Source organism: Marmota marmota, unplaced genomic scaffold (genome assembly GCF_001458135.2).
Source record: "Marmota marmota marmota unplaced genomic scaffold, marMar, whole genome shotgun sequence".
Lineage (NCBI taxonomy): Eukaryota > Metazoa > Chordata > Mammalia > Rodentia > Sciuridae > Marmota > Marmota marmota.
Window position 1 is genome coordinate 19,100,067 of NW_026000016.1, and position 27,163 is coordinate 19,127,229.

Genomic DNA, 27,163 nt, shown 5'->3' on the forward strand with positions numbered 1-27,163 from the left:
ACAGGGCTATCCAACAAAGTGGGGGAGCTTTATTGTCCAGGACCATATCCAATTCACAATTTACCCCCTATTCAATCCAATGGGAGCAGATAAAAGAACACCCCCTGCCTCCCAAACCCAGGCTTAAGTATAACATCCTTTGTTGTCACCTGGACCTGTATTAGGGTCACTGTGTGGTATAAACAAAGCCTCCACAGGATTGGTCCCCCTCATCAGGGATGCTCATTCAGAGCTCACACAATTGTGAAGAGAGACTATACCTGCCCCTTCATAAAAGGTGGGTTGACTGAACTCCTATGTCCTCGCTTAAGCAGGCAATCATGTCTTTCTATCATGCTTCAGTCTGTGGGTGATGTGGGACAAGAAGCTTCCATTAAATCTGTAACTGAGTGGCCCATTACTTTATATCCTGACCCATGAAATGGGTACCTTGATCATTTCTATTGTGATAGTCTCTTACAAGGCCATTAACATTGTCGGGACACAAATCATAGTAAGCTAATTCATTTGGCTACTAAGTCAGGCAAGCAACAAGCCCGTGGCTAAACCAACTGCTGTCAAGGCAAACATGGCCTCCTCTGACTTCAATAAATGGCTGATGTAGTCAGCCTGCTGTCATGTCAAGGAGACGCATCCATGCATTACTGGGCCATTTGCAGCTCCAAAGCATCAAGGGTGTGAATGTTCCTAAGCACAAACCACATGCCTGGCAAGCCTCCACCAGAGCATTCCACATTAAAGGCAGGCCCCATTGTTTGACTACATTCCACATGTTTATCACATCTGCATGCTGTAAGTGGTGGTACAACCAAGCCACTAGGTCAATGGGAAGTACCCATTCTAACCACTGTTCTCTAGCTAAAACATGTGCTTCATCATTCCCCAGGATAGTTAGGGGGCCAATAACATGCTCTATAGCCCCTGTGTGTTCCTGAGGGCCTAGATCCCGGAGCTCTCACCATAGAACTTGCCCCCAGTACACAGCACAGCTGTTAGTACCTATCACTATGGGGGATACTTCAATTGTTAGCATCATCCAGACAGAATGTAGCTAAGCTCACTGGCTATTTTGTCCTGTACTGGTATTAAACCAGATAGTATCTGTCTTTGGCTCCACAGCCACCATTGCCCGCAAGACAGTTTTCCATGGCTGGAGCTATCAGTGTACTGACCACTAGACAGGATAGGTGCCTTACCTCCAAATTATGGAGGTTTCTGGTTCTACCTAAGTGACAGGCCCTAGCACCTCTTGAAGTCTTTTGTTCCTGCTGGCTCCTAGCATATCTGGGCTCTCTTGGCCCCTCTAAATGACTCTTTGGCATTTACTGTTTTATAACCTCTGCTGCAAGGAGAATTTCTAACCTCCCATTTTTAAGGCACTACACATAATGTGCCTAAATCTCACAGGCATAGTAACAAAGCAGCCAGGGGTTCTCCTTATTTCTGCCCAAATTATTTTCCTAAGTCCACCAACTCTGCTTGACAGTCAGAAATACGGTGAACTTGGTTACCCGGGCCAGCCCTACCAGTGGCTGCCCATGGGAGCCATTGGCTGCTGTTGTTTTCATTTTATGCATTACCACAGACTGTGCTTGCAGGTGTTAGACCCCCTCCTCCTCGTCTTCTTACTCAGTCAGTATGAGGAAAGCTGAAGGGTATTTTCAAAGTACTGAGATCCTCCTCCAGGGACCACACTGCAGTTTTCAAGGCCTCTTCTTTATCTTGTAGCTCCCTACTTTTGGCAGTCTCTCATAAAGCTGCATAAGTTTTTGCTTTCAGAGTTATAAGAAACATCCATGGCCCCAGCAGTCATCTATGTGGCTCCTTAGGCCATTTCTCCATCCAGTCTGCACCACCACTGCCACCTTTCTCCTTGGCCAGGGGCCAGATCTTGGGCTCCACCAGTCCATTCACAGCCCACTCTGCTGGGTCCATGTTCATCACAGGGCAATCAGAAAAACTTAATCCACTTGTCTTCTGATTGCTTGCTTATAGACAAGAGCTTACTGCTTGTAAAACCTTCTCTATGCTCACAGGGAACCCGTCCACCATATCCCAATTCTCCACAGGACTCCATACTAATAGGACTGTGGCAACCAAGTGCTACACGCTGTTCAGGAGCCACAGGTTCCTCTGTCTGAGAGAGTTGATGCATCTCTCACCAGCAGAAGATCCTGCTGACTATGCCAGTTATCTGGTTGAGGCTCAGACCTGAAAAGGAAAGTCTGGGGCTCCAGCAGTTGAAAAAGGAGTCTAGGCACAGTTGGGTTGATAGACATGCTTATTCAGAGGTGCCTCTAGTCAACATCCCATCCCCAGCCATTCCAAAAGCCTTTTTCATGTGCAGGCCAGACAAAGAAGGCATAACAGTTTACATAAGTGAGCACCTGCTCACAAGCAAATGTGTATGACCTTGAGTACATATGCTGAATCAGAGTATTCATGACCTTGGCTACATACTAAAAACAGCCTGCAGGAAGCCTCAGCGAGGGATCCTATAGCCATCTTGGACCTGCCCTACAACATTATACAGCCTACTTTTGTATCTTACTATCTGGCTCCCCAACAAGAAAGTTAGCCCCAAGAAGGAAAGGAATTTTGTTTACACTGCTGTATCTCAGCATCTATCCCATTACAGGTGCTCAATACATATTTATAAATCTAATGAATTAACTATAGATCATTTTCTCGTGCAAAGATTTCATTCTACTCAAATATCATAAGCAACTAAACTAGTAATGGAACCAATTCAAACAAAACTTATCCTCCTGACTTTTGATTGAAAGGTTTCCAGAGGTATGAAACTGATGGATGTAAATGATACTTTCTCTATCCTCAAAATTCTCACAATGGGCACCTAAACATTCTAAGATTTTGTGAAAATAGCATACTCCACGGAAGCAATGAGCCAGCTGGGTAATTAACAGTCATGGAGTTTGCCTCAATCAGCATGAAATGGTGCTTGGCTCTCAAACTTTAGTATATATCAGAATCATCCGGAGGACTTATTAAAGTAGATTGCTTGGTCCCACCTCCAGATTTTCTGATTCAGCAGTAGGAGGTGGGTCCCAAATTATTTGCATTTCTAACAAGTTCCCAGGTGATACCAATGTTCTGGGAACTAATTAAAGAAAACATTGAAATAGTTTACAATTTAGAAAGATTTTGGAGGGCCCAGTCCAGGCCCTAAATGTTCAGTTCTGCTGTGTGAAAAACAAAGTTCACCTCAAAAAGGATGGATTCAGTGTGTGTATGTGTGTGTACGTGTGTATGTGTGTGTACGTGTGTGTATGTGTGTGTGTGTGTGTGTATTACAGAAAGCAGGTACATGCAAAGACTAGTTACATGCTGGTGAACAAGGCTACTCTAACTGAAGGGTATCACTGTATATTAACTCAACAGGGCGATCAGGGGTGCTTTTTCCTTAAATGTATGCCTAAAATGAAATAGAGAACCTTATAATTTTTGAGGCTTCACTGACTGCTACACAGTCCTGCTTCTGCAAGAATAGATGACACTTGCATAAAATAGCCCTAGGGATTGCGAATTCTCAGAGGAGAATGCAATGGGTTTGCAAACTGAGACCTATAAACAAAAATGTCATTTTCACAGATTCTTCCAAGTTAATGTTGGAGATTAAGAAGTAAAGGGAGAAAATAGGTTCAGAGTTGCTGGCTACAAATATATAATACAGGATGGATCTTGAGTTTTGACCATGGCTGAAAATAATAGACTGAGAAGTCATTGGCTAGAAATGGAGTGCAATTCACAAGACAATGAGACATTGATTAAGTGAGATTTCAAATGAAAAAGAAGGGGGAAATGACAATAACTTGGAGCAAGAAGAATCTAATAATATAATGGGCATATCAGGTGTGACACAAAAAAAGAGTAGTAGGTATCAGTATCCCATTATTAAATAACACAGTAGGGAATTAGAAACCGTATAGACTCTGAGATGTCTATATACAAAAAAAAAAAAAAAAAAACGTGTAATGATACAAGGTAAGTTAAGTCCTTATCAGCAATGCTTAGTTAGGATTATGTATGTCTAGTTCATGAACTTAATTTAGCAAGGGTCACATATTCTTTCAGTAATGTTCATGGGTTCCTATTTTGACCAAATTGGTAAAACAAGAAGTTTGATAGTCTAATGTTGACTCAGAAGAACCCTTCATCAAAAAATATAAGCTGTTTTGTATTTTTGCAGTTAATAGACATCAGAAAATAATGAGACCTTCACTTATTTTTCATTAATCTATACCCAACATTATTTTATAAATGCGCTAGAGATTGCAATGGTAGAAATGTAGACAAAGGTAAGAAATTGTAAAAGATGTATTTTTTTAAATAATTATCTTTGCATTTTATCAAGACATAATAATACTTCATTAAATTGAACAAAATTAAGAATTTTAGCAGTGACACTTAGGATTAAAATAATTATAAAATGACCCACCTATATAAAAGAAAGTGACTTGCTAGGAAGGGAAGCAGAGGAATTTTCAGTGTGATTGCAATACCCACCTTTAAAAAGGAATTCACAAACCAGAGGGTAAATACATAAGTGTATGAAAAGAGGAGTTATACAAGGGATTGTTGTAAATACCAGAGAATCATAGTCTATGTTCCTAGCTACCTTCAAAACTTAGCAGAGTTAAAAATAGAATATTATATCCACAATATCATTGTATGGATGAATGTCAAAATGTAGGCAAAATAAGAAAAGAATAAGAAATAAATGCCACCAGGTAAATCCAGTAAGTGTTACTTATTCAAAGTTTATAATAAGAATATATGATAAAATAACATGACCCAGGATAGATGAAAGTGCAAACTTTCTGACCCCAAAAGATTTACGAGGCACATGGTTGTTCTCTGAATGAGAATCATCTCAGTTCTTATAGAAACACAGCAGTCTTTCTTTGGGTGCAATCTTTTTTTTTTTTTTTTAAAGAGAGAGAGAGAGAGAATTTCAATATTTATTTTTCAGTTTTCGGCGGATACAACATCTTTGTTTGTATGTGGTGCTGAGGATCGAACCCAGGCCTCAAGCATGCCAGGCAAGCACGCTACCGCTTGAGCCACATCCCCAGCCCTGGGTGCAATCTTAAGTACATAAAAGGCTGGAACCATTTCGCATATAAGCTAGTCTGTAATAGCAGTTACCTGCTGCTATTCACCCATCTTCATGGCAAACCCATAGATTGACACCCTTTTCAATCTTTATCTAAACCTTAGAACAATTAATCATGATTTATACCCATTGAGGCTCCTGATTCTAGGGTCCCACACCCAAATCTGTTCTTTCATCAAAGTAAAGATTCACTAGCTTATTTGCAGCATCCCTTCAAAAATTCCTCCCTGGGTGGTTAGTTCTGGTAATTGGTATTCCAGGCACTCAGTGACAATTAACTCCTCACCCCAGCTCAGCACAGGTTGTTCAGGCTGTGTTCTCAGAGCTTCTGCAGCTCACACTACCCTGTGCAGAAGCCAACTCGTAGAGTCTGCTTCCTTAGTGTTTCCTTCCAGGAAAAATTACCACCAGACAGGGTGGGTTATGGCACAAAACATTTGGATTCTTTACAGTGGCTCTTAGCTAAAACCAGACAATATATAACAGATCTGTTTTATCCAAAAATTTCTTGACAGTATAGCTCAATACAACTCTCTTGTGCACAACCTGGTTCTGTTCCCCTTGTGATCTCATCCTTTGTTTATCATGCAAATATCTTCCAAGATTTTCCCAGACCTTTCTCAAAGTGGAAGTAGAACATATGCGTTCTCTGCCCCTGATTGCTGTTTATTTCATCTGATCTTTCATATCACAATGTCATTAACATGAAGAGGGAAACTACAGCCAAGACAACCAGCCAGTGGTATATGCACAGCTGAGCATCAGCTGGACCTTCTGCTCCATTTAATCAAACTGTTCTTGGCTCAATTCATACTTGTCATTACTGGAATATAAATGGTAAGCAATCTTCTCAACATCACCCTGATAGCCTGTGCGTTTACTTTTAACTCAGTGACTTAACCCATTGCATTCTTGCATGAAATGCATTTTAGTCTCGAATTTCATTTCTTCAAACAATTCTTTCAACCTGGTTAGGGCACTTCCACTGGGATGAATTACCTCTAAACATTACTCCTATTGCATCTCCTCATTTTTAATTCAAATTCCTGTGCTACCCCATTCCAGCGAAGTCCTAGGGGTAAGAATATGTGCCTGTCAGCTTCTATAATGAAAGGTAAGGACTTGGAATTACCCTCCCACTCTAGTAACATCCAAAAGGAATCAATGTTCTATTGATAATGACTGTGGGCAGACAAAAGCCAGGGGGGGGCGGGGTGCAAATATCCATAAATGCTACTCTCAGGAAGAGGTGATGCTAGAATTCTCATTTAATTAAAGTTGTACTGTTAAATTAGCTGCAGACCTTGATAAACAATTTTATTTCCTTGAAAAAAATGAAGAATAATTGATTATCAGAATGGAGGTATCAATAAGTAGGATAAAGTATCCATATCCTCATAGTTTCATGATATCCAGGGAAGTAAGAATAGACATAATTAGAATTGTACCTCACACTTGAATAAAGCAGTTTCCTTTTTTTTTTTTTTTTCTGAGAAAACTCTCCAGGAGGCATAGTTGATAGAAAGGTCTCCAGAGAAACTAGGGCATGGTTGCCTAGCATACCAAATAGCCATGAACAAATAGCACTCACAGAAAGTTTCTGAGTGGATGGATAGAGCCAACCTAAGACACCTATTATTAGAGGTCATTCAACCTAAGTCCAGAGAAAGAGGTTGCAGGCACAGACTGCAGACCTAGCTCTTGAATATTTAAAAACAAAATAAAACACTTTAACAGCATTTCAAATTAAGGATCAACAAATATGCCACCTACTGTGTGCCAGCCTGGAGATAAAGCAGTAAGTTTCACTCCAGAGCTTATCATTAACACCATCTAATCATAACATGGAGTTGCCATGGGGAAGTTCTTTTGAGACTGTGTAAGAGCTGACTGATCAGTTGACTGGGAAATTATTCATTGAAGAGAAATACTTTAAGAAGAGTAGAAAAAAGAAAAAAGAAAAAGACCATTCTCTTAGTACATTTTGTGCTGTTATAACTGAGTAATTAATATAAAGAAACATTTATTGGCTCACACTTCTGAAGACTAGGAGGTCGAAGGGCATAGCATTAACATCCTGCAAGGGCTTTCTTATAGCATTAAAGGTGGAAGGTTCAGGGTGAGGGGGCAAAGAAGATGTCAAGGTCAAGAAAGACAGTGAGCAAGAGGCATCCAAACTAATTCTTATAAAAGGAATCCACTACCAGGATAACAAAACCACTCCCAACGTAATTACATTAATCCATTCATGAGCCAGGTACCCCCATGACCCAAACACCTCCCATTATCCCTACCTCCCAATACCTTTGCATTAGAAGATCAGGTTTCCAACTTTGGGATACATATTCAAACTAATATATTCTTGTTTCCTTCAAACAAGAAGTTTCCAGAGAGCAGGAGTGGTAGAAGAGAAGAACTTTATGTAGGTTTAAAAGCACACAGGACCCAAAGGGATTCAGAAGCAGTCAGACGTGGGTGGTGGATGCCTGTAATCTCAGCTACTCAGAAGGCTTAGGCTGGAGGATGGCAAATTTGAGGCCAGCTTAGGCAAATTGGCAAAATAAAATTTAAGAAAACAAGGGCTGGGAGTATAGCTCAGAGGTAGAGCATAGCCTAGCGTGCATGAGGCACTAGGTATAATCCCTAGCACCATAAAATAAAACAAAACAAAAAGAATGCAGAAACAAGGATATACATTATAGGTTGTTTCATGTGTGCTTTGAAAAGTAAAGCCAGGAATGGGGGTGGGGGGAGTACTGTTTTTAGTGTCTATCTTGAGACACACATTACCCCCCCCCCCAGAGAGAGACACTAATAATAATGGGAATAAATAGAAGTCCCAAAGGAGGATAAGAACCCAAGGATGTAACAACTCCACTATTGTGTCTTTGCAAATTAGTTTCTATCCCAAATTAGAATCTTTGGAGGATTTTATGCTTTGTTGATTTATTTGTACTTTTAAATACAAAATAATTATAGCATTTGCTCTTACTAAGTTTCCCTTTTCACAAGTTTTTCCCAATGTAGCCTCTAAAAATGCTACAGAGCATTGCAATGGTAGAATAGAAGAGACTAGCCATTACACCTCTAAATAATTATTCAAGATAAATATATTAGAATATAATTTTGTTCGTTAAAGTCAGAAAAATGTTCTTAGGATTTTTGTCTTTGTATCTTGTTCAGAACTATAGGACCTGTTTTTCTTATGCTGTTGGAAAACCAGGAGACTTAAGTCAACCATATGAGATTATCAACAGTTCTAATAATAATCACATATATTGGCCCATGGGCCACTCTGGAATGTATATATTTCGTGTGAAGATCCTGGACCCAAACTACAGGTGAATATAAATGTTTTATTGCAATAGTTTTAGTATTGGTTCCTCAAAATTAATTTTTTGTTTTCTTGATTTAATTTGATGCCATCTACAGATTCAATTGTTGTTATTCTTGCTAGTTCTATATTTGCCTTTTCATTTTGTAGCAATCTCATTCAACATCCTAGGTAGGAGATTTTATGTTAAACGTTAACTAAATCACTCCATTTAGAATTACATTCTGGGGGCTGGGATTATGGCTCAGTGTTAGCGCACTTGCCTAGCATGAGTGAGGCCCTGAGTTCGATTCTCAGCATCACATATAAATAAATAAAGGTCCATCAATAACTGATAACAATGTTTAAAATAAAATAAAATTACATTCTGAGTACTTTACTGTGTCTCACTGCCACAATAGATCCAAACATAAGATAAATGCAAACCTAGCCTTCAAGGTGTTAATACTTAGGCTGCTTAGGGAAGCAAGTGTGAGTGTACCCATGCAAACCAAATGAGGTGAAATCAGAGAAAATTCATGAGAAATTTTCTAATATAATCATTTGTATTGTTAACAGGCATAATAGTAATTCAGAAATGGGAAAAATTAACGTTATTTTGAGCAGTAAAAGAAAAATTTCTGGAGGACATGGAACAGGTTTTGGATAAGTAGCCCTTATCCAAATTGCTTGGGACCAGAAGTGTTTCATATTTCTAGTTTTTTGGGTTTTTTTGCTTTTTTTTTTCAGAAAATCTTAGTGATAACACCCAAGTTTAACTAGGAAAGTAACTTATACTTCACATATACCTCTGCACATAAGCTGAACTATAATTTTATACAATGCTTGTATTGGGCCAGTGTTAGATTTTTGTTTTGTTTTGTTTTTTGTTGTTGTTGTTGTTAGTTTTGTTTTAATGAATAATGGTTTGTTGTAAAGGATATTACAAAGGATACAGATGAAGAATTCACAGGGCAAGGCATGTAGGAACAGGTGTAGAGTTTCCATGCTGTCTGGGTGTACCACCCTCCAGGAACATCCACATGTTTGAAAGCTCTCTTTACTCTTTTGGGGGCTTTTACAAAGGCTTCATTACATAGGCATTATTGATTAAATTCTTAGTTATTGGTGATCAACTTAACCTATAGTCCTTCTCCCTTCCTGGAGAATGGAAGGGGGACAGATTGGAAGTCCCAACCCTCTAATTTGGCCTTGGTCTTTCTGTTAAGAACACTCATCCTGAAACTACCCAGGGGCTGCCAACCATCAATCAACGCCTTAGCATATCAAAAGACAACTTATAATTATGAAGATTCCAAGTATTCCAGGAGTTGTATGCCAGGTCATGGGGGGGAGAATACATTGGAATATTATATCACAGCCTACCCTCTAGTCTTCAAACAGGAATTCCTTACATCAAAAGAACATACAACTTGAAAAACAATGCTGCATTACTAAAACCCCCATCATATCATATGAATAAATCTTCCAGAGTAAAACTACTCATGTTTACAGGCTTCTAGTCCAACTTACTGAGTTCCAAAAATAAGAGTGGTCTTAACAAACATAAAGCTTCATCCCTTCAGGCATCTGGTGTAATTGAGCTAAGAAATAATGCCATCTCTTGCTCTGAATCTCTTTCAGAGTGTTCATATAATATTGGATTTCTCTTGTTACATAACCCATTTATTCATTTTCTTACTCTCAACTACTCATCTTCCTTCTTTCCATTAATAATCTAACTTTTCCACATGTGGAAACAAAAATCAGGTTTGTGCTTATCTAGACTTTAGGCAGCAATTGTAAAGGATATTTAAAAAAAAAAAAAAACTAGTCTAACCTAGCTTGACTTTGACCCATCATATGAAATCAGGTGTGGACTTTTCCACTGTGGTATCATGACAAAGCTCAAAAAGTTTCAGATTTTGGAGCACTTCGGATTGGGGTTTTTGAAAATAGGGATGCTGAATCTGTAGAATTTACATTGACAATGGACTAAAATAGACACTTCAGGTGAAAGAAATTACATTAATAATGAAATGAAGCTAACTGTACATTATCTTCAGTTCACAGAGTCATAAAGTCGTGTGAAAAGTTTCCTGAGTGAGAGGAAGGTAGAAAGCAAAAAGGGGGACAATTTTAAGGCAATTCATAATGTTTAAGTAAATTTCAACCCATGTCCAAGGGAGTTTCTTTAGTTTCTTCACTAGGGGAAATTCTGGAGAATTTAGCCTGGAAATAGAATAAAGAATGGTGCAGAAGGAGAATAAACTTTAACCACATAAATGAAAAAAAGTGATATTAACAAGGCAAGAGTTAAAGGAAGGCCTAGTGACAGGAAGTATGGAAGAAAAAATTAAGGTGTCATGCATTAGAAAATGAATGATTATCTTGACCTAATGTGGGAAGTGAAGGAAAAATAAGGAATCTGTATGGTTTCAAGTTTTCTAGACAGGTGATTAAATAATGGTCTATTCTTTGACCATTAAGGTAATGGGTATTATTTATCTTTGGGGGAGGTATTGAAATAAGTGTTCTGACTTTGAATTTGAGGAGTGTGTTAGTCAGGTTTTTATCTCTGTGACCAAAATACCCAAACAAGAACAACTTAGAGGAGGAAAAGTTTTTTTTTATGGACAATGGTTTCAGAGGTCTCAGTTCGTAGCTGGCTGACTCTATTACTCTGGACCTGAGATGAGATGAAGTATCATGGCAGAAGGGCATGGCAGAGGAAAGCTGCTCAGGAAGCAGAGAGAGGGCACCAGGAGCCAGGCACAAGATGTGAACCACAAAGGTATATCCCAAATGACCCATTTCCTCCAGCCCCACCTACCTGCCTACAGTTACCACCCAGTTAGTCCGTTCAAATTATTAATCCATCAAATGGATTAATCCACTGATTAGGTTACAGCTGTCATCATCTAACAATTTCACCTTCTTCATTAACACAGAGTTTGGGGGGACACCTCATATCCAAACCATAACAAAAGGGCAATGAACTACATAAGGAAAGGTATCCTATAAACAGTTTAAAATTCTAATTTGAGCCTGGAGTTGGGGGGAAAAAAAGCTGATGACAAAAAGTTGAAAATACAAACATGGTTATCTTCTATAAGGAGTCCATGAGCACATGTGAGTTAACTAACAGATCATAAAGAGAGAGAAGAATTTAAGGAGATACACATGCTTAAGGAATTGAGGGTAATAAGGGACAGAGCAGTATGCTGTTCAAATAAAAGAAAAATATGTAGAGAAAAAAATTGAAAGTTAATAGGAAAACACAGTAAATTGGGTATTCAGATGCAAATCTCTCTGTCTTACTGTTTGGGTAGAGACCCCAGAGTCAATTCTTCCCACATTCTAAAATCATAATCACCAAGGCAGGACTTTACAAGAGAGTGTTCCCAAACTGGTTCCTTCCCCCAGTAACCTGCAATATATTTGAAAGACTGGGAGTTCATAAGAAAGGCTAGGAGGGTGGCAGAGGTGCAGCGGGCGACCCTCTGGACCCTTGCAGACATGGCGCTGTAAGAGGCGTGGTGCGCGCTTGCTGCAGCCTGGAGCAGCCCCTGTGCCCACTACACTGTGCCGGCTACACTCTGCCCGCCAGCAGCCCTGGCAGGTGAGGGTGGAGCTGTGCGGGCGCTGAGCACATGACCCGCTCTGCTCTCCTGCGAAAATTCACAGAGAAACTTGAATGAATAACTACAGGGAATGGTATTGGAATAGTGGGAATCAGCAATTTTGCACAGGAAGCTCTGGGAGATGTTGTTTACTGTAGTCTCCCTGAAGTTGAGACAAAATTGAAAAAACAAGATGAGTTTGGTGCTTTGGATAGTGTGAAAGCTGCCAGTGAACTCTATTCTCTTCTATCAGGAGAAGTAACTGAAATTAATGAGGCACTTGCAGAAAACCCAGGGTTTGTGAACAAATCTTGCTATGATGAAGATTAGCTGATAAAGATGACACTGAGTGACCCTTCAGAACTAGATGACCTAGTAAGCAAAGAAGCATATGAGAAATACATAAAATCTATTGAGTGGAAATGGCACCCTAAAGAAACTAGTGTTTATAACTTCTGCAGCTGTCTTAAATTAGTGGTGGATAGAAGACTTAAAAAACTACTCTCAACACTGCTACTGGAAGAAGATACCCCTTAACTTCCCAATGACTGCAGATAAACACAATATGCATCTTTTTTACAATTCCTTATCATTTTTTAGAGTAGGAATTAGACTGATATCAGAATTCATGAAATTATCTGTGGCAAAAACTACTTATAAAAAGTATGTAACTCAAGGATAATCTTGTTATAAGCCTAATATAATATTGTAATTTGCTTTCACCCATCCCTAGATTTGGGTCAATATACTTTATGATCTTCCTTCGGAAAAAAAAAACTGGGCATGGAAGAAAGTGTGTGTTGTATAGTGTCAGAAGAACAATACTGTCTTAATTTTATAATGTACTGCATTTACTGGTGTTAAGCTAACAACAGCTTTCAACAAAATAAGAAATAAAATATTCAACTTCATTTAAAAAAAGAAAGAAAGAAAAGCTAGTAGAATTTCTCTGGAGAGAGTTTTCTGAGTGCTGTGCCTCCTTCCTGCATGTGGGTACTCTCCACAAGTAAAAGAGACCTCAGAGAACCACATGGGGAAGCTAACTGGGTCTCTTGGTTTGTGAGTGGGGAAACAAGGACTACTTTTGACTATGATCTAGAAAATTTGAAGACAGTAGGCTGCTTACAGGTACACTGACAATAGGCTAAAGAGTGATGCCATGGACAGAAATAGGGCTCTCACCAAAGTGGGGAGGGGGGAGTTTTCACTTTCAATGGGTTCAAATATGCACACCATTAAAGGAAATTAGACTTTGTTAGGCATGCTGGTGTGCACAGGGAGTCCCAGCTACTCTGAAAGCTGAGACAGGAGGATCATTTGAACCCAGGAGTTTGAGACTAGCCTGGGCAACTTAATGAGCCCCTGACTCAAAAAAAGGTAAACTGGGCCGGGCGCGGTGGCGCAAGTCTGTAAACCCAGCAGCTCAGGAGGCTGAGACAGGAGGATCACGAGTTCAAAGCCAGCCTAGGCAAGGCACTAAGCAACTCAGTGAGACCCTGTCTCTAATAAAATACAAAATTGGGCTGGGGATGTGGCTCAGTGGTTGAGTGCCCCGGAGTTCAATCCCTGCTTGAAAGAGAGAGAGAGAGAGAGAGAGAGAGAGAGAGAGAGAAGGGAAACTATACTTGAGCTCTCATGAAAGGCACCACCCCTGCCTACATAAAGGGTTAGGTAACCCCAAAAGAATAATGTGTGGGGAAAAAAATAGGAGTCCATGATTGGTGGGTGATTGGTAAATACAGTAGGCATCACCTGACTCCTGGAACTTTACAAGATGAAAATGTCTGAAGAACCCAGTCTATGTGTTAAAAGTTGAAATGCTAGTTCTATCTCTCCTCAAAAGAAAAACCTAATATTTGAGCATTCAATACCTACGTACTTTTGGCCAAGAAAATAGTCACATAAAATTTTGATCCTCTCCTCCTATGTGTGTCCAACCTCTAGAAGGTTTGAAAAATGGTGAGTGGGAGATTAAGTTTAGTGATAAAAACAAAATGAATGATCATACCTCTCTGTTCAATGCTACCTCTTGAGTGTGATTCAGGCCCAATCTTTGGGAAGGAAGAAGTTTTTAAATGTCTGGAGACTAAAGCTGTGTAAGTAGACTCAGACTTTTCATCACCTGGAAATTAATATTACCTGGAAATTTTAGAGCATTTATTCATTTCTGAAATCCATACTATCAAAAGCACTATACAAATGCAATGCAATTCCCATCAAAAGTCCAATGACATTCCTCACACATAGAAAAAGCAGTCACGTAATTCATTAGGAAAAATAGAGGCCCAGAATAGACAAAGTGATCCTTAGCAAGAAAAGTGAAGCAGGAAGCATCACAATAACAGCCCTTAAATTATACTACAGAGCTACAGTAACAAAAACAGCATGATATTGGCACCAAAGCAAGCATGAAAACCAACAGGATAGAATAGAAGAAGATACAGAGAAAAACCAACTTAAATAGTTATCTCACACTTGACAAAGGTGCCAAAACATACATTGGAGAAAAGATAGCCTCTTTAAGAAATGATACTGGGAAAATTGGGAATCCATATGTAGTAGAATGAAACTTAACCCCTGTTTCTTACCCTGTACAAAATTCAAAATTTTGAATCAAAGTGAATCAAAGAACTAGGAATTAAACCAGAAATCCTGCAACTGCTAGAAGAAAATGTAGGCCCAACCCTCCAACATATCTGCTCAGGAACTGACTACCTTAGCAAGACTCCTAAAGCACAAGAAATAAAATAAAAAATCAATAAATGAGACAACATGAAATTAAAACCTTCTTCACAGCAAAGAAAACAAGAGCATGAAGAAAGAGCCTACACAATGGGAGAAAATCTTTGCCACCCGCCCCTCAGATAGGGCATTAATTTCCAAGATACGTAAAGAACTCAACAAACTGCCAGGCACAGTGGCACACACCTGTAATCCCAGCAGTTCAGGAGGCTGAGACAGGATTAGACAAAAGAGAATGAAGGGAAGGGAAGAGGGATGGAAAAAGGAAAGACAGTGGAATGAATCTGACATAACTTTCCAATGTACAAATATGAATTTAACACAGTGAATCTCACCATCGTGTACATCCACAAGAATTAATTTAAAAACAAAAACTATGGGTAAATGGCAGAAAGATCAATAGAGGAAAGGGAATGGGGATGGAGAGGGAAGAGGAAGAAGAGGTAATTGGGTCTGAATTAGAAAAATATATATTCCATGCTTTTATAATTATGTCAAAATTAATTCTGTCATATATAACTAAAAAATTTTTTAAAAAAGAATATTATACCTTAACTAAGATTATATATGATTTGATTATTATTGTAGAGATATAGAGGAAGTTTTAAATATATTGCATTTAATTTACTCTTTAATGTTATTTTTCTGATTTGCAGTTTCTGTAATCTAATGGCTATATTTGCAATAGAGACCTATGGTGTGATTCCCAGGTAAGGAAAGGCTTTAGTGAAGGAATTTCTACAATATAAGAGTGGTGGCTAAAAAGGAAAGGCACCCCAATATTCCCCAAAACAGAGCCTGAGCAATCACTTATCAGGGTCCCCAGTTTAAAATCCTATTATCCAAAATATCATGTAATTGAACCTAATCTTAAACCCACAAACAAAAAACTCAAATGAAGCATTTATAAATCTATATTTAGATTTTTTTTTTTTTTTTGGCTCTCTGTGAAATCTGTCTTCCCAAGTGACAGACTTGCTATTTTCCTAAAGCACTAATATTTCTGCCTTTACATGATTTTCTAAAAACAATATGTGTGTACTATGGGTACAACAGGAAGGAATTCCTGAAAAATCCTGTTACTATACCTAGTGTCCCCTGCCTTCCTATTAGACTTCTCTTCCTCATGACATGTTCCTCGACTCCACCTACTTGGCAGGTGGTAAAATGCTGCAGTGGAGACAGTGCACTGACTGTCATTCTGATGCATCCAGGAAACAACTAGTAAAGGCATGTGCCTGGTCTCAGTTCCAGTTCCCTTAGAGGACACTTAGAAAAAGTCATAATATTTAAGTTAGGACATAAAATGACTTTGCTTCTGTCCTGGGCCTGGTATTTTGGGGATTGTTTTCTTTTGTGTTTTTTGTTTGTTTGTTTGTGGGGTTTTTTGATTTTTCGTAAAATGTTAATTAAAAGTAGAAGAAAGATTCTGGGGATATATCTCAGCAGCAGAGAACTTGCCTAGCATGTGCAAGGCCCTGGGTTCAATTCCCAGCGCGCGCGCACGCACGCGCGCACACACACACACACACACACACACACACACGGTAGAAGCTATTTATGGCCTGCTTTTAGTATTACTGATGGTTCAGTGTTTCATGGACATGGAAGGTTCATGGTATGAATAATCTGTAAATGAGATAAAGCAAGTGTCATTTCTCACTTAACTTTGGGAAACATACATAACTGTTTCCCAATGACTTCTCTTCCTCATGACATTGGCATGTTTGATTTAGCTGAATATGAAGAGTGGTGGTTCACCTAAGTACCCACCAACAAAATAAGGAGCCAAGGGAGGGAGGGAAGAGAGGAGAAAGAATAAAGTCAACCCATTTGCTCCAGCTCTCACCCTCAAGCAGCTGAATTCCAGGCATACCAGTGTGGCATAGGGAGTGGCATAGTCCACTAAGTTAGTAACTATAGTTTAGCCTCTGTTAACACCTGGACCCTACAGGATACCAGAGACAGACTGGGGCCAGCTGGGGGTGAACATCTTCCAGTAAAAGAGCCCTTTTTGGGAGCAGTTTCTCCAGTTTTTCCATTCTATCCTCTGAAATTGCCACCACTGAACTAGTCTCAACTGTCCTCTGAATCCTCCCTCTATCCCCTTTGGTGAAACCAGGCTTCTCCTGAGGATACTGCTTCACCTCCAGCCCTTCTTTGTAATGCTATTTTCTTACACTTTCTTTGTACATCAGGGACTAATTAGCAGTTTCAAACCATTATCCTGGTTTTTACAAAAATGCAGAAAAATATCAAACACACATTTATCCTTGAGGTTCAGGGCCTCTGCTATAGCCCTAGCTCATTGTTTATGTCCTCCCTAAATTCTCCTTCATTCATCAATAACTGGCCCTGTCATACTGATTTCCTCTCCATAATGAACCCCACCATCAGTGTCTACATTACCAATCCTGCTCAACATCATGGCCTTTTCTCATGCTTGGTGACCTCCTCCTCTACTGCACCTCAGCTGTCTGCTCCCATAGTCCCACTCTGGACACTGTTATTACTGGTAACTCTTCTGTTTCCTAAAGCATCATTCCAGGAATCACATTTTGGACATGTCCAAAAGTGAATTCATGATCTTACCACACACTCTCCTACCCAAGTATCTGTCCCACCTTACAACTGATCCATCTGGGTCATCACACTCAGTCCTGTGGACTGTCCTTGTGCAGCTCCAGGAGGATCAATTCATATAACCTACGGTGTTGATTGTACACTCTGGAGTTCAACAAGGTGGCGACCCTGTTTTCCAATTTTCCCTCTTCCAGAAAATAGTATATCTGACTATGTAAGCTTACAAGTCAAAAACAAAAATGATAAACCTAGCATTCATATTCAAACCACCATTAGCTCCCACTCATTTAATCTCCTAAGTGGGCCTTGAATAGATCCACTTCTTACTAACCATCACCACTACCCCAATCCAAACTACCATTATCTCTGAAATAGACTACTAACCAAACTCTCCTTATTCACTCTTACTTTTTTCTAGTTCTTTCTCGTCTTTGGAGCCAGAGTAATATTTTCAAAGTGTTAATTGTAGTAACTTTGAACACATTAAGTTTCCTTCTATAGAAGTAAAATTCCTTCATATGGTCTAGAAGGCCTCACATGATCTACCCCCTAACTACTTCTCCTTATCTTGGATCATGCACTCACTTAGCTCCAGACTCACCAAACTTCTTTCAGACCCTCGCCTTCTCTGTACTCTGTCCCATGGCAGGAACTTTCCACATGTTATTCCCTGTGTCTGGAATCTCTTCATTTCCTTCTTTATTACTTAACTTTACCAACTTCTGTTCATTCTTCAGATTTGGGGGATAATTATCTTTTCCCCAAAAAGGCATTTCTGGATCCCATTTACCACATTAAATCCTACTACAATGAGATTTCACTACACTATATTTCTTTCCTTCTTAGTTCTTTATCACAATTGCAGTTTTAGATTTATTTTCTCCTTGATCATTTGATTATGTCCCCACTAAAATAGACATGGGGCCCATGTCTATTTTTCCTCATCATTGTCCTGCCAGCAACTTGCACAATGCCTGAAAGGTATCAGATGGTTATTATATTATTTTGTTAAAGAAAAAAAATACATTCTGTAGAGCCCAATAATGTTTATAGCCACAGATGAGAATGATCAGACTAGGCAACTATGGGAACTTACAGAAACTGTAACACTGATAACGATAATTATGGTTTAAAAGGGAACCAAAAACTAATCTCAGATACTAGGACACCAAATAGAAAGCAAATCTACTCTGAAGGAAGGCACCCATGCAGAGTCCTGAGTGAAGAGGCACATGTCTGGCACCCACCGAGAGTAACATTTAATAAATGATGTACACACACACACACACACACACACACACACCTATCTGGCTGACTTTTAGGTACCTTAAATTCAAAATTCCCCAAAGCAAACCAGCCATAATCACACACACAAGAAGTACTCTAAGCTGGACATGGTAGGATGTACCTATGGTCCCAGCTACTCAGGCGGCTGAGGCAAGAGGATCCCTTGGTCCACGAGTTTGAGAGCAGCCTCAGGAACATAGCAAGACCCAAGTTTTTAAGGGGGGGGGGGTAGGTGGAGAGAAGAAGGAGGAGGAGAAAAATGCTCTTCCATTTGAATCCTCTATTTTTGGGTTGTGATGCCATCCCTTTGGTAACTTATCCCTAAACTTGGGCAACATCCTTTATTCATGTTTCTCAAACACCACATCTTAAAACATCATGGAGATCAATCCAACTTAACTGCCAAACATATGTCCACTTCTCTCCATTTCTTCAGCCATTAATTTAGACCCACATTATAACTGAATTATTACAGATATCTCAGAACTGGTTTTCCCATCTTTGCACTCAGGCTTCCCTTTTATCCATTCTTCATGCTACTATCAGAATCATCTTTTTAAAATGTCAATCCTATGTCATACCCCCTGAAGTTCCCTCTTGCCTTTCCACTAAAATCCATGCTCTCTAGCCTGATGTAAACTGTCTTTCTCATCTGACCCCTGCCTACCACCTATCTCTAACTACTCTACCCAGCATCTGAGTTCCAGGAAATCGAGCTATTATCAGTTCCAGAATGTTTCAGGAGTGATCTCAAGGTTTCCTCACACTTCCATGGCCTTCACTTCTCCCTTCGCTTGGAACACTTCCTTCACTCCCAGATTTCATCCACCCCTACCCACACGTGTCCAGGGTGCCCTCCACTAGAGGACCTTCTGTGAGGCATGGCTCCCACAGAACTTCATGCTCTGCTTTATCATACTGATCACATTATTTTCCTCCCTAGTCAGCCTCAAATACCTTATTTATTTTTGTGTGGTGCTGAGGATTGAGCCCAGTGCCTCACACACGCTAGGCAAGCCCACTACCACTGAACTATAACCCCAGGCCCAGCCTCAAACACTTTTAATACCTTGAGGATAGACACTATGTCTTATTGATCTTTGTTCTCAGTCATTGGCATAGTAATTAGGTATTCAGAAACTATTTGACTGAGTAAATTAACAGCGAAAGTGTGAACAATGACTTCTAATGATTTTTTTGTTTTTGTTATTTCAGCCCAAGCTTCTATCTGGTTGCATCTATCCTCTTTGTCCTGATGCTACTGTTTTTCACGATTCTAGTCCTGAGCTACTTCCAGTATATGAGGGTTTATAGATACTATATTTATAAACCACTTAACAAACCACCAGGAAAACAAAAGAAAAATTAGTTTACTTTGAATATGTGTATGAGGAAAGAATGTGTGTGTGTGCACATATATATATGGCTATATTAAGAGTGTATGTTTGACCAAAAATACTAGATAGAAGCCCAAAATATTATCAAACTCAAAAAGTGTTCTTAAATTACCCATAAACAGAAATATTTTTATATATAGTATATTATTAAATTAAAATATTTAATGTGTTTGTATTAATTTGAAAGATATTCTATATACTGTTATATGGCATTTTTAAAAAATTAAGTTTGGCTATTATAATCCTAAGTATAAATTAAATATTTGAAAAAATGAAAATGTCAAATATTATTTTGCATGAAACTTCATATGATTGTAATTAATGTAATATAATGTAATGAAGGACTTAATAAAAGTGTGTGAATTTAAGTAATCTTTCTTAAGCAGATTTCAGGAGTTTTCCTCATGGTAGATTCATATATGAAATGTAAAAGTATTATATTGAAAACGAGGTAGCTGGCGCTTTAAGTTTTCTTTCTAAGTTTCAACATTTAAGTTCAATGCTTAACATAAACTTCTTAATTTGTCCAAATATTATTGTATTTGTATTTGTTAGGGTTCAACCACAGAAGCAGAACCAGAAGGAGGTGTGTGTGTGTGTGTGTGTGTGTGTGTGTGTGTGAATGCAAAGAGCTTTATTGAAAAATAATTGGCTATGTGATTGTCTGAAATCTGCAGCACAGGCAATCAGGAATAGATCACAGACAAGATGAAACTCCAAAGGCACAGACCTGTCCACAGATCTACAGATTAGGAATAGGAATAAGATAGGGATACCTGCTACTCCTTTCTGTTTTGAAAGTTCTGACATTATCATAATGAGTCTAAACACTGGTGGGGGGAGAAAGATAAAAATTCTTTTTAAATAACAATATTATATGCCTAAGAAAACCAAAATTCAAGTTTTTCCAGACTTGCAGATTGCTGAGAAACTATTGAGAACCATAGCAGTAAATAGCTAGGCAGAGGAACCAAGTGTCTCAGTGGTAGCTTATAAAGATTATCATCAGTAATGGAAGGGACGACATAATTGAACAGTAAACTAAAGACCTGGACATCACAGGGCTTCAGAAATGTTTGAACACAGCCAAGCCCATGTTATGGGAAGGTTGGAAGCTCTGATACGGAAAATCTGTGATCCTAAAGCATCACTAAAACATTTAGTGTTAGCTCTCCTCTGCAGGTCTGGAATAACCGCAGAAGAGGTAGTCACAGAACTGTGTCATTAATATTCATGGGCAGGTAAGAGATGCCTGGTAGTGATGCTATACTTTCAGAAAGCCTACATTACCATAAAGACATGAGCAGCCATGGGGACTGCTCAACCCGTAGGGAGTAAAGACAAGAGAATGAGGTGTTGTTAGAACAAAATGGTTGGTTATTCTATAAGGTTATTGATTAACATCTATTTTTTTAAAAAGGTATGGAAGAGGAGACCCAGGGAAGTTGTCCCAATAAAAAGTCATGATCCCTTGCAAAGTATCCCAGACCTGAGTAAAAGTTCAGATCCAGAACTCATTGACTGAAGAGGTGGCAGGGGCCTTATGCAACACTATGGCAAATGGAGGCACCTGAAAAGTCTCTCAAAAACCTATGACCATTTATTCAGGTGACTGTATTGGGGAAAGGGAATAACCAGATATTTTTGATGACTATTATACACAGGTCTGAGTTGATAATACTCAGAGGCCCTAAGTGTCATCACTTTCTCCTTTAGAGTTAGGGCCTATGAGAGCCACAGTGGCTTCTCTCCTACAAGAGTCATTGTCTCAGTCTTCAACTGCACAGTGGGAATTGATATACCTAGAAGTTGGAGTAAAGCCCCCACGGGGACTCTGGTCTATGAAGTAGGAGCAATCACAGTGGAGAAGACCAAATGGAAATCTCTATTCCACCCCCCCACACACACACACAACTTGACAAAATGAGAAAATCATTATTATTTTCCAGGGGCTAGGGAGAGGAAGGTGGCAGAAATTAATGGTACAATTAGAGACCTAAAAGATACAAGGTTGTTGGTCTCTGACATATCTTTGTACTTGCCAGTCTTGACCCCTACAGAAAATGGGTAAATCGTGGAGAATACCATCAACTCTCACAGATTTAATCAAGTAGTAGCACCAATTGCAACTAGTATGCCAGATGTGGTAAACACTGCTAGGGCAAGTTTGTCAGACTCCAGGTATATGCTATGCAACTGTCAACTTGGAAAATGTGTTATTTTCCATACCAATGAGAGAAGAGTATCAGAAATAGTTCACATTCCCAGACAATATTAAATTATCTGCCCATTTGCTAGAATTTTAAAGTATACATTCTCATATAGATGATGTTAAGACAGCAAACCAAGTTCATGTTTAACCTGATCATCACATCAGGGATGCAATGATGTTGTAGGCCCCGGTCATGTTGCACCAATTAAGAATGAAGCAGTTGGGCTGGGGTTGTGGCTGAGCAGTAGAGTGCTTGCCCAGCACTCTACTGTATGTATGAGGCCCTGGATTCGATCCTCAGCACCACATGAAAACAAATAAATAAAATAAAAGTACTGTGTCCAACTACAACTAAAAAATTAATATTTTTTAAAAAATGAAGCAGGGGGCTGGGGTTGTGGCTCAGCCATAGATCGCTCACCTAGCAAGTGCGAGGCCCTGGGTTCGATCTTTTGCACCACAAAAAAATAAATTTCAATGAAGATTATCTCCATCTTATCACTAATATGAAATAATTTTCCTGGAGAAGCATAAAATTGGCCAATGAGCTATGCTGAATTCTTACCACATAACCAGGAAAAATTATATGCCTTGGGTGAAGCCATCACTTGCTCCAGATATGGTATAACAGTGTTGGCCTGGGTAACTTCTACAACTATTATTATCAAAGACCTTGCTAATAACATACACTTGCATTTAGACAAACTTGTATAATTACCATTGGCTTAAAAAAAATCACCCTATAACTAAAGACATCTAATACAAAGAATATATCATCATCATTTGAATTTTCCAATTCTGTTATCTCCTCAGCTGGCAATTTTGAAATGGAAAAATCAACTAAGAGCTATTGGAGAATTCCCCCCATCGCCACCTTTTAACACTGGCTAGCTGGCAACCTGAGCTGGGTTCACAAGAGCTGGCTACACCAATAACTTAAGAAAATGGTAAAAGAAGCATGTAACACACAGAAATTCCTTTTGCTTGCAGGAATCAGGGATGGTTCTCAACTTTAAGGGTCTGTTAGAAAGAGACAGCTTGCACCTGGATTCTTTATTTTTATAGAGGGCAGGGGAGCTCACAAAGGGAGGTTCAATGGAATGTTCTTTCCAAATAAGGCAAGGGACCAGGTTTCAGGGGATTGAGTCTAGCTTTGTGATGTCTTATGGTCAGCAGATTGACATCTTGGAAGGCCACACCCATCTCAGGTGCTGTGTGGGATCAAAGGCAGAGCTAGTGTGGGGAGCGGGGGGAACCATGTTGCACAGCCCAGTCAGGGAAGCATGCGCTCAAATGCTCACAGCTCACACACATAGCCCATGGCTAGCTCACAATAGGACTACATGTCCAACCAAAGTAGTCAGTGTAGTCAACCAATGACAACTGATCTAGTCGAGAATGAGCCAGGGGGTATGGGAGAGGAACTGAGGAACCTTCCTCACCATGGATCCAAAAGACCAGCAGTACTCTGAAACACATAAGCCATTCTTCACTTTGTTAATTTAGTGGAGGTAACAGAGTTTTATATAGCCATCTGTAATAGCCAGCTTCCAAGATGGGCTCCAATAATCACTGCCTCCTGGTATTCACATCCTTGTGTAGCCTCCTCTCACATTGCTCCAGAGTTGTTTAACATGACCAATAGCATGAAGCAGAAGTGATGGTAGACCACTTATAAGATTGTAAGACACTGTGGTTTCCTTCTTGGTCATGCCTCTACTTTTTTGCATCAATTGCTCTGAAAGCAACAGCTACCATGGCGTGAGCAGCCCTACCAAGAGGCCCATGTAGTGATACTAAAGCTTCCTGCCTATAATGATATGGGTAATCCTGGAAGCTGATCCTCAGGCCCCAGTCAAGTCATGAAATGATCATAGCTGCACCAATATGATGGACTACATACAACTCCACCAGAGACTCAAGTTAGTTGAAAAATACTCACCTAAACTGTTCTGGATTCCTGGACCCCAGCAACCATGAAAGAATTAGTGTTTGTTTTAAAATGCTGTGTTTAGAGGTAATTTGGTACACAATAAAAACAAAGCTTTAAATTTTATTTTCCTTTATCATGGCTTGGACACCTTATCAGTTACCAAATAAATAGCTTGTGACTGTGTTTAAGCATCCCTGGGTTTAATCCCTAGTACCAAAAAAAAAAAAAAAAAGAAAGTCACACCATAACTAAAGACATCTAAGACAAAGAACATCATTCTCTCCTGAGTTTTCCAGCTCTGCTTTCTCCTCAGGTAGCTGGCAATTTTGAGGGACTTCCTGTTTTCTACCCTGTCAGCATGAATTCAGCCAGGCTTCTTCATTATAGCAGTAGCAGTTGATCAGTTGCAGTGGTTAGTTTCTAGCTTGATGTTTTAAAATTTTTTCAGGACCAGCATCATTATGCCTCTTGAGAAATACCAGCAGTTCTCCTCTTCAGAACTTTGAATTCCAGATGCAAAAATGTTTAAATTCTAACCTCTTTCCTTTGTTCTTTCAGGCTTAGGAGTGACAGCTCCTTCTGGCTCTGATACCTTAGTGATCCCTTTTTGTCTTTTTAGCTCTCCAATATCCAACTTTTTATTTTCCTTTTATAATCAGTCTTCTGACAACTCAAATAAGTCTTCCTATTATGCTGTATTACTGCTCATCTCTTTCAACTTAAATTATAAATTTATGAGTGGACAATATATATTCATAATACATTATCTTCCATTGGATTATAAGCTTCCTGAGGATAGTAAAATTTCTATTTTATCATGGATGAAATAGTGACACACAATGGTTGACACATAATTTTATACTTGTTCAGTGACTGAACAATGAACAATGAATCAATACCTCTTCCAATTCCTTATGCCCCTTTTCTCATCTCTGATAATCTTGCCTCAAAATTCATTGAGAAAATCAAAGCAAGCCAGAAAATAACATCTCCATTTCCCACATCCAATATTCCTAGCCTGCCTTTCTTCATCCTTCTATTCCATCACTATGCACCTGCATGCGCCTTCTATGTTGTCACTATGGATGAAGCATCCCTCCTACCAAAGGCCAGCTCCTCCCACTAGCTCCCTAGCTCCCTAGATCCCTCCCCCTTTGTTGCCCTTGAAAATCTCCTTCTTCCTAAATAATCATTTCTTTCTCTTTACATATAAATGTGCTCCGAGTACCTTCCATCTTTAAAATACCCTCTTTCAACTACACTGCCCTATCTAGATATTGCCCCAAGTTTTAGAGTTGTCTCCATTAATTTGCTTCTCAAATCATTTCATTAAATCCCAGTCCTCCATGATTCTGCTCACCAGGCTATTTATCTCTATATTGCTGAGTCCCAATCTTGTGACTACTTCATTACTATGTTCTTTCCGATTTCCCTCCTGTCCCCATGGCTCCTCTTCCACCTTTACTTGGCCTCTAAATGGTAAAGGGTCCTAGAGCTTTGTCCTTGGAGTCTTATTTCTTTCTACTTACATATATCCAGTCTTAAGTCTATTTATAATGGCCATGACAATACTTTGTTTATGCAAATGCATCTTTGACATGGATATCTAAAAGACATCTCTAAATTAATATGACCAAACCATAACTACCCCCCAACCATGTTTCCACATATTATAAATGGCATTCCCATCCACCCAGATGCTCAAGGCAAACATCTAAAAGTTCTCAAAGCCTCTCTTCCCAACTCAGCACCCAACTCATTAGCAAGTTCCATAGACTGTACCTCAAAATATTTGAATTCTAATTTTCTCAGTCTCTTCCACTATTAGCAACATCTAAGCCACCTTTTGTGTGCACTTCTGGAATAGCTTATTAATTGGTTGAACCAATTAGCTTTTCCCACATAACCACTTCCCAAACATTGCAATTTAAAAGATTTCCCACATTCTTTGGGGCATTGTGGGTGTTTCATATGGTTGCATGGGCTCAGCTAAAGCAGGATGGACTCAGATAGCCTTACATATTTCACTGGTTTGATGTCAGCTGGTGGGTAATGACTATGTAACCTGCATCATGAGGTGGTGGTCAGCTAAAAGGCAAGCCCCAATTCAAAAGTGCTTTTCAAGTCTCTGTTGCAGCATATTAATTAATGGACCAAAGCATGTCATATGCCAGCCCAGAAACAGGGGAGACACCAAAAGTCTTGTAATTTGGGACATTGGTTATTTTTACAATCTACCACACTGATCTCCTCTTTGCCTCTAAAACACGGCAACCCAAGTAATCTTAAAAATACACTCCTCTCACCCCCTTATCCAATCTCTCCTAAATCTTCACTTTAAATCAAACCCTATCATGAATTTAAAAACCCTTTCAGGATCTGGTTTCTGACTACCCATCCAATTTATTTCATACCGTAGCTTTCTTGCCCATTAGCTTTGGGTCACAAAGGTCTCTTGTTTCCTTGAATACAGAAAATACTTTAATACCTTAGGTCTTTGTATTTCTGTTTCCCTTGACTGATATACTTTTTCCTCTGAATATGTGCGAGGCTGACTTTGTCATTAAGATTTCATCTGAGAACTCACTACAAAGTCCTTCCCCCGTGCAGCCAGTCTAAGATCATTCTCTATCATTTTAGTTTTCTACAAAGCACTGATATTTTGCTTGTGCTCCCACCCCCTCCTGTTTAATCACTGCATTCCTCAGAGCCTTACAACACTGTGTGACATATGTCAGGCACACAACAAACATTTGCTGAATGAATGTACAAGCGCCTTCTGTTTCCTAGGATTCTGCTAATCTACGAGTGCAGTACTATTCCCATTGGGCAGAGTAGTCTCACAAAACGTAAATTCCACCCTGAGAATTAACTGGATATGTGTCACACCCCACCCTACACCAGCAAATTGCCTCCTCTATTTCTTCACTCCTGCC

The 27,163-nt window shown here is 39.3% G+C and overlaps 1 protein-coding gene across 1 annotated transcript in view; it reads left to right on the plus strand.

Moving 5' to 3' along the window:
* Positions 1-20,054, plus strand: part of Catspere (catsper channel auxiliary subunit epsilon) — a 157,557-nt gene extending 137,503 nt beyond the window's left edge. The window contains exons 21-23 of the mRNA XM_015483306.1: positions 8,321-8,478; positions 15,472-15,525; positions 19,901-20,054. Of these exons, the coding sequence (XP_015338792.1) occupies positions 8,321-8,478; positions 15,472-15,525; positions 19,901-20,054 (366 nt within the window). The remainder of the gene's footprint in view (positions 1-8,320; positions 8,479-15,471; positions 15,526-19,900) is intronic.
* The last annotated feature ends 7,109 nt before the right edge of the window (positions 20,055-27,163 follow it).